The following is an 8,079-nucleotide window of genomic DNA, read 5'->3' as shown; positions in this document are numbered from 1 at the left end:
TGTCAAGGCAGCAGCCTCTCTGCTAGTGGTTGTCGCTGCAGCCCGATCCAGGGTATCCCAAGCAAATTGCTGGGAACACGAGACAGCTGTGGCTGCACTGGCATCCACGCTGGCATTATCACACTGTACGGTTCGAACTGTTCCCGTAGCATTGTCCTGCACCGTGGCCGTATGGTTGTCGGTGGTCGTTGACAGCTCCGGCTGGGGTGGAAAAGGGATGTCGGAATTTTTACAACGATCTTTCTTTGACGGAAGGCAGCTCCAGCATTTTCCGTGCCGCCTTGGTGCAGTCACACCTGACGCAGGTGCCGCTGCTGTTGCACCGGCAACACTGGCCACTAGCACTCTGCATCAGGGTCAGGTGAGTTGCGAACGGGGCATGCACCAGAAAAGAAGCCAGATCCGAGTGAGAGCTCAAACCCCCGGCCGGTGGCACCAGTTTTGCACCCGCGAGCTAGTTTCGCGTCACGTCAGAAAATTACGTTTAATAGTGACGTCATCCACGAGTGGTCAAGACAACACAGCAGTACAGAACAAAACAAAGAAAGAACCGAGAAAAGCCTGCAGTGTCGCTTTGTTCGTGTCTTTCTCTACATGTCATGAGCGCGAGATAGTGTGTGTCGACCCTGGCTCGAAAGAGTTGAGTTCGGAAGTCTCCAACGTAGCTGACATTTGCTAGTTGAGCGTTCCTGCATTTCGTATGGCAGAAAAAGCAGCAGTAACAGAAACCGAGCCTACGATGGAAAAAATGGATGCTGCTTCTGCAGGCTCGTATGTGTCGCGCATTCAAAACATGAAGGAATGGATCAATGATCGGCGGAAAACCGTCCAGCCCTGGGGAGAATTCATCAACAACAAGGCATCCCGACCCAAGTCAACGGGAGCAGCTTTGAGTCGTCTGCGCTTGAACCTGGTGCGCTTTCAGAGCAACTACCTGTTCGTGTGCCTCGGATTGGCTGTATACTGTGTGTAAGTATTATTACTGGTGACGATAAGTAGTTTGCGGACAAACAGTTTACTTGCTGTTGGTGCCACGTGGTGGATGTCACAGCAAGTACGTGTACTGTATGTGCCTTGCGTCAGCACAGGAAAGCACGTCCATGTGTTGATCCTTAGAAATCAGTTGGAGCAGGCCACACACACACACACACACACACCACACACACACACACACACACACACACACACACACACACACACACACACACACACACACACACACACACACACACACCATGTACCATGTATACGCCCGTCGCAAGAGAAGCACGCAAATCTGCAAATGCACTGGACGTGCACCCACAGATTTTCTTTTTATAGCAACGATAGCAGATCTGATTCTGATTGAAACAGATGAAGACTAGGGCCAGATAACTGTCTAATCCACACAACTGGCGAAGCCGTGTGAATCGACCCCCCAATGCACACCTGGTCTACACCACACGGAGTACATCGGAATAGGACGGCCAAGACAGTTACCTATGCACACCCTACACTTGCTGGGGCAACCAGTATAGACAGCACGCTGCTTTAAATAAAAGCAGACACTAAATGCACTGCTACCTTGAAGTGAAATTGGAGTTATTTTACCAACCAGCCTCGGCAACTGGGTACTGGGAACCCAGGGCCAACAGACGTACCAACAACCTCAGCCATGAAAGCTATAATTATAGTAACGACACACTGGATTGTGGAGCCGAAACTAGCCCAACCTGTCGGAAGGCTACCCTCTTGCCAAAGCATTTTGGAAGACACACACACACACCACACACACACACACACACACACACACACACACACACACACAGTACAGTGGATGATACAATGGCTATATGGTGTGGCACAGACAAGACAGTGATGCATGCAGCCTAATAGTAATACGTATGATGCACACGCCGTACACAACATGCTGATGAGGCATGTACACTTTCCCAAAACATGCTGGCTGTGAGCGGTGGGTGTCTGTGCTTACTATGTAATCAATGGCCATCAACCACTTGCAGTGGTCAACAGGAACTAAACCCAGTTTCCACCAAGACGAAAATGTTTTCAAAATGCCAAAATAAACGTACTTCCAAGTGTCGACAGGCATGTATCGCTATTTGATTAATGTTCAAAAGGCTTTCACATGCCGCACGCTGCGATTCATCGAGCTCATTTGTGTTTGTGCCCCGAGCTGTCAGCATCCTGCTGAGTAGCTTGCCATAGCAACACACAAATTGACAACAGCAGATGCTACCGTCTTCTCTCCCTCTGTGTGTGTGTGTGTGTGTGTGTGTGTGTGTGTGTGTGTGTGTGTAAACACTTGAAAATGTTTTCATATACATGTGATCAGTGGAAACGAACTGAAAACGTATGTTTTCCATGTAGCATTGTGTATTGGTCATGTGACTCATGCCCTGCCCTTTCGAGTCCTGTTTGAACCATGGCCTCTGCTTGCATATAGCACTCTGGTTTGGATAAGGGGGGGGGGGGGGAGGGGGTACCCAGAGTACCCCAAGAGTGTGCAACTCCAGCTATGGTGTCTGCGACGGCAGTTACTTCACATCACGTGACGAACCTGACACATTGTTTGCACCTTGTGCATGATAGATACAGGCAAGAGTACATAATCCCCCAGAGTGTGCAACGCCTGATCCAGCTCTGCATAGGGTCTTGGTCGAGCGGAATCGATCTTTGCGTCATAATACCGTACACATCTGAGGGGAACCCTGGGAGTCGTGGGTACTCTTGGATCAAAAACAATGGTGCCCTGCCTCGAGACCGGCCTTGTGCTGGTGTGGATGTACGCATGACATCAGAAGATCCGATTCCGCTCGACCAAGACCCTGTGCAGAGCTGGATTGACGTTGCACACTCTGGGGGGTTATGTACTCTTGATCTGTGCAGAGCTGGATCGGCGTTGCACACTCTGGGGGGTTATGTACTCTTGATCTGTGCAGAGCTGGATCGGCGTTGCACACTCTGGGGGGTTATGTACTCTTGATCTGTGCAGAGCTGGATCGGCGTTGCACACTCTGGGGGGTTATGTACTCTTGATCTGTGCAGAGCTGGATTGACGTTGCACACTCTGGGGGGTTATGTACTCTTGATCTGTGCAGAGCTGGATCGGCGTTGCACACTCTGATGGGGTTATGTACTCTTGATACAGGGTTATACCCATGCATCCCTGCTTTGGGTTCAACTCTCCTGTGGTCACTTTGCACTGCTTGCCAGCGTAACCTTTTGAAGCATGTCACGTGATGTGAAGTTCCACCGTCACAGCATTATATTGAGGTTGTGCAGACAACTGCACGCTCTTGGGGGTTATGTACTCTTGGTGTTACAGAGAAGCCTAGCACTATTCAAATCCTGCGGCTACTCCTCACGGCTCAGTGACGTGATCTGCCATTGAACACATTGATTTTGTGTTTGTGTTGTGTTGGTAGAATCTCATCGCCCATGCTTCTCATCGCCTTGTTCATCACTGCCATTGCGCATCATTTCATCGGTGTTCGACTTGCCGCCCAACCTATTCGCGTACTGGGTAAGCGCTACGGTGTGGCACTGAAGTGACACCGCTGTTATAGTGTCCTGTAGTGTTATAGTGTCCTATAGTGTTATAGTGTCCTATAGTGTTATCATGTCCTGTAGTGTCCTGTAGTGTTACCATGTCCTGTAGTGTTATCATGCACTGTAGTGTTATCATGCACTGTAGTGTTATCATGCACTGTAGTGTTATCATGCACTGTAGTGTTATCATGCACTGTAGTGTTATCATGCCCTGTACTAGGCTGTAGTGTTATCATGCACTGCAGTGTTATCATGCACTGTAGTGTTATCATGCACTGTAGTGTTATCATGCCCTGTACTAGGCTGTAGTGTTATCATGCACTGTGCTACCAGTACTGGCTACAGTGCGCAGTACAGGTGTCGCTACTATACTGTACAGGTACAACATTTAGCCGGTCAATAATTTCGTCCAACTTCAAAGAAAGGGAGTTTGTCCGCTTGCAAATTTAGTCCATGGACCATAAAAGTGTATTGAAAAGCTGGACAAATCGAAATTAGTCCGAATGCTCCCTGGGCAAAAAAGACGAAATTAAAGTCCAGACGAATATTTCTGTTCATACAGTAGGTTTCGCTAGTTCAGGCTCAAAATCCAGAGTGTGCACGATACTCTAGCACCACAGTGGTGGATTGTCCAGGCTTGCTTGCTGTTTGACTCCATCATCAGTGGAAAGCTTGTTGAAGATATTTCTGTTGCAGGTCTTTCGCCCATGACTATGCTCCGACAAGCTTTGCAGTTATCAATTCTTCGAGGGATGGGGTAATCAACACCCACTTTGCCAACTTTATCCACAAAGCGATCACATAGACCTTGCCTAAAACAGTTAATCAGAAAGATAGTATATTCTTTTGAAATTGCGGTACCATGTGGTGTGTGTGTGTGTGTGTGTGTGTGTGTGCATGGTTTAGTGTCTACTGATTGGCGTACGCATAAAACTAAGCAGTCAAATCCGCTAATGTTGTAAATAATTGGTGATATGATGTGTGCTTCTTTCAGGACGTGACTTCACCACCAATGATCATCTCATGCTGACAGCTCTTATTGCTATACCACTACTCTTCCTGTCGTCTGCCGGCTCAGCCACACTGTGGATCATTGGTATGTTCACCTCCGCGCGCGCGCGCACGCGTGTGCTTGTGTTTCTTGCCATTCGAAGTTCTGTTCTCCATGACAGAAACACTGTCAGTCCTTTCAGGACCTGCCATCCTCTGCGGATGGGCATTATTGTATGGCGTGGGTGCGTGCGTGCGTGCATCCTCTTATGTCCAGTGGGCTATTTGGTGTGTGTTACTGTGCGTACTATGTTTGCGTCTATGTCAGGTCCTACCAAGCTGTTGTATGCTTGTTAATCTTATGCTAGTATACTATCTACATTTTTTCAATCACTGTACCGTTGCCTTCTTCATTATGTTGTGTGTGTGTGTGTTTGTCTTGCCACAGGTGCATCTGTTGTCCTCGTTTCGTTGCACTCTCTCCTAATGCCCACAGAAGAGGAGTCATCTGGGTTTGAATTGGATATGGACGAAGAGGTATAATCTGCTAGGCACGCCTGGACACGCCTGGACACCAGGTTATTTCTCCATAAAACCCAACGCAGCAAGCAGGCTTGTTTTGCCTCCTCCGGTGGTCAACATGATGCAAGCAACTCCACCGTCAGACCAGGCACAAAGGATGCCTCCACGCGCAATGTCCTAAATGTCCGCATGGTGCACTTGTCTTTGGCCAGGTCACTCCAGGCCAGGCTAATGCCCTTCAGAGCAATGACTTGCACAACAACCTCCCCTGTCAATAATCAAGTGATGCCTGCAATCTTCTGGCACTCTGCTAAAACGTGTCTTCATGTAAAACTCATAAAACGATAGCTATGGTTATACTCTATCATTCAGTCTTAGTCCTGGTGACCTGTCATCATTCATTCTCCATGAAGTTCCTATTCCGTTTTCAGTGCTTTGTTTATTTTTTAGTAGTATTATAATTCAATCAAACGATCATCTAGGCTTGCACACCCTCTTCTCTAGACGTTGTACAGTACAATGTCTTTTGGGCACGTTTCGTATTCTTTATACTCGGAAAATATGAGAGCAAAAAAACGCATGGCTACAAACGCTAATTTTAGTAGCACCAAGAGTACATAAACCAGAGTGTGCAACTCAGGATGGTTCCTATTGGACGGTATGCAACTCGCCAGCATAATCATGGCAGATTTTCGGATTGCGCGCACGCTATCCTTAGTTGTACATAGTACAAAACGTACCTGAGACACATGATGTGAGTTTTCGCCGCCGGAGACCCCTATGCAGAGTTGCACACTCTTGGGGGGGGGATACTCTTGGTAGCACATACAGAATGCACGGAGAACAAACTCGCGTGACGTCGGTGTGTGCATGTGTGTGCGCACAGGCATGACCACATACTTGGCTGTACATGTACTGCTGGGGAATGATTATTACAGTACTATAGAACATCATACGCACATGCCAGCAAAGAGACTCTCTGGACAGGCATGGAGATACTGCTGCACGGAGAACACTGTTACAGCTCATCAGTAAGATGCGCAGCAGTGCTTACACCATCCAGCAAGCTGTTTGCCTTGAAGGCCGGGACTCTTGCGACTACAGCGAGAAGCTGAATCCAGAACAGAGATGGTGTGTCTCCTTGGACTGGAGCCAGGGGGAATGTACAGCCTATCACCGATGTCATGTTCTCTCACACGGTAGAACACTGCTTCATTCCAATACATCCAGGCAGCAGCATTCACTGTGCTGGACATATAAACTGGCATGTCGGTAATTATTACGTTCGCAAGACAGCTCCTGGAAGTCAGGTGCACTGCCTCTTGAGCAGAGGATGCCCCGCTGACAAAACTGGTGGAAACACCCTGCAGAAACCTGTCATGCACACAGCAGATGAGAGCGGTATGGGTGTATCTCATTGCAGACCTGCACAGGTTATTCTCTGCTTCTCAGCGCAAGGAACACGTCGTAACCTGGATCAGCAGCACACTGTGACAGTGTTGCTGTATTGGCACTGCAGACCAGGCAAACACATCCGAGCCAGTGCTGCATTGAGCTGGACTGTGCTGCCATGAGTGAAAAACTGAGGTGAAGTCGTCCCAATGTTCTGTGGTGAGCTTGAGCAGCAACAAACCCAGAGTTTTACTCAACTCAAGATCGACCATGCGGGAGCACGGTTTTCCACTATTCGCGGGGACTTGTAATGTGTATTATGCCGTCTCTGGTCTCCAGTAGTTGTGAGGCACGTAACACACACATCTGAACCCAACACACAGTACCGTTCAGCCTGGCGAGGACTCGATCACGTCGCTCACCTTCGTCTTGCCCTCGTCGTCACCATTGCCATCATCTAGATGACTAGCAGCATCGGAGGAGGTATCGGTGGTACTCGTTGCTGCATTGGTGGTTGCTGGTGTTCGGCCGTACTGGATTATCATTGGCTTGCCGTGGAGGATGTAGCCGTTGACTGCTGCCAGACCTGCTTTGGCACCTTCCAAAGCTGCAGGGAACACGCACACATGCGCGCGCGCGCAACACACACACACACACACACACACACACATAAGTGAACACACCCAACATGAGACAGATTAGGTGATGCAACAGTGCAGGTTTGTTCTTCAAATTTACGAAGATGCTTCAACAATATAAGTAAGGTAGGGGTGGGGGGGGGGGGGGGGCGACTGTGTTCAATTACAAGCAAGCTACAAGCATTGCACTACAGCACAAGATCCCAAGGCCAAGTCCCAAGTAGTGAAGGGTTGGAACTGGGAGAAAAAATGAATCATTCACAATTGCAGCAGGTGGGCGCGGGTGCAGGAAGTGACACATGTTCACACTTTGAACCGCTAAAAAAGGAACCCTCTTTCTCCTTCACATATGATGGCTCCACAATGTGAATGAGCAAAATCGAATGGACTTACAGCCTATGCATGAGGGCTGGATGGGGGGGGGGGGGGGGTCATTATAGGTAAGGTACGTACATGGGAAAGTCACAAACGCTTGTCCCCGTAGCTTTCCTTTCTTCATGAGACGGACATGCAGTGGACCAGCTGCAGCAGTAGCAGCACTGTCCAGATGTCCTTCACACGCAGCACTGAATACAGCCAACAGATCACCGTGTGTGGTGTTGGCAGCCAGGTTCTTCACATAGAGAATCTGCAGGCAGGGCGGTGACAAGCAGAAGAAACATAGGACAACAAAGCTCAGCAGTTATCCTGCAAAAAAAAGGAACAAACAGAATAAGAACACAATCACAAGAAAGCGTTCTTGGAAACCTCTAGACCTACCTTGCCTCGTGTGTAGGAGAAATGCGTGCGCAGTTAATATCATTCAATAATAAAAAGCTGTGCCCTTTGGGTACCCTTGCCCCGTATCTAGCCTTTTGGGCAAAGCGAACAAGTTCTAGGATAGCCATGGTATGGTACCCATGGTCCACTTTCTTCATCACCCGACAGACACAATCTCATTGTGCTTTCGCTGTAGTTGTAAATATACTCATTGTCATCGTCAGTA

General features: G+C 48.6%; 2 protein-coding genes across 2 annotated transcripts in view; one reads left to right on the top strand and one right to left on the bottom strand.

Moving 5' to 3' along the window:
* Positions 1 to 557: 557 nt before the first annotated feature.
* Positions 558 to 5,553, top strand: LOC135817733 (prenylated Rab acceptor protein 1-like). Its single transcript, XM_065330972.1, has 4 exons — positions 558 to 969; positions 3,429 to 3,526; positions 4,547 to 4,648; positions 4,991 to 5,553. Exons 1-4 carry the CDS (start codon positions 701 to 703, stop codon positions 5,083 to 5,085), a joined length of 564 nt encoding a protein of 187 aa, XP_065187044.1. The 5' UTR covers positions 558 to 700; the 3' UTR covers positions 5,086 to 5,553.
* LOC135817731 (RNA-binding protein 41-like) overlaps positions 5,331 to 8,079 on the bottom strand; it is a 25,003-nt gene continuing 22,254 nt past the window's right edge. The window contains exons 9-11 of the mRNA XM_065330970.1: positions 7,548 to 7,722; positions 6,879 to 7,063; positions 5,331 to 6,438 (exon numbers count right to left, since the gene is read on the bottom strand). Coding sequence (XP_065187042.1) covers positions 6,277 to 6,438; positions 6,879 to 7,063; positions 7,548 to 7,722 — 522 coding nt within the window. The 3' untranslated portion in view covers positions 5,331 to 6,276. The remainder of the gene's footprint in view (positions 6,439 to 6,878; positions 7,064 to 7,547; positions 7,723 to 8,079) is intronic.

Source organism: Sycon ciliatum, chromosome 5, assembly GCF_964019385.1.
Source record: "Sycon ciliatum chromosome 5, ocSycCili1.1, whole genome shotgun sequence".
In the NCBI taxonomy this organism is placed as follows: domain Eukaryota; kingdom Metazoa; phylum Porifera; class Calcarea; order Leucosolenida; family Sycettidae; genus Sycon; species Sycon ciliatum.
Note: the sequence above shows the minus strand (reverse complement) of the source record. Positions and strands in the feature narration are given on the sequence as shown.

Coding starts and splice junctions, on each gene's coding strand:
- LOC135817733 (XM_065330972.1), top strand. CDS start 701: ATGGCAGAAAAAGCAGCAGTAACAGAAACCGAGCCTACGATGGAAAAA. Junction 970..3,428: donor GGATTGGCTGTATACTGTGT/GTAAGTATTATT, acceptor TTGTGTTGGTAG/AATCTCATCGCCCATGCTTC. Junction 4,649..4,990: donor AGCCACACTGTGGATCATTG/GTATGTTCACCT, acceptor GTCTTGCCACAG/GTGCATCTGTTGTCCTCGTT.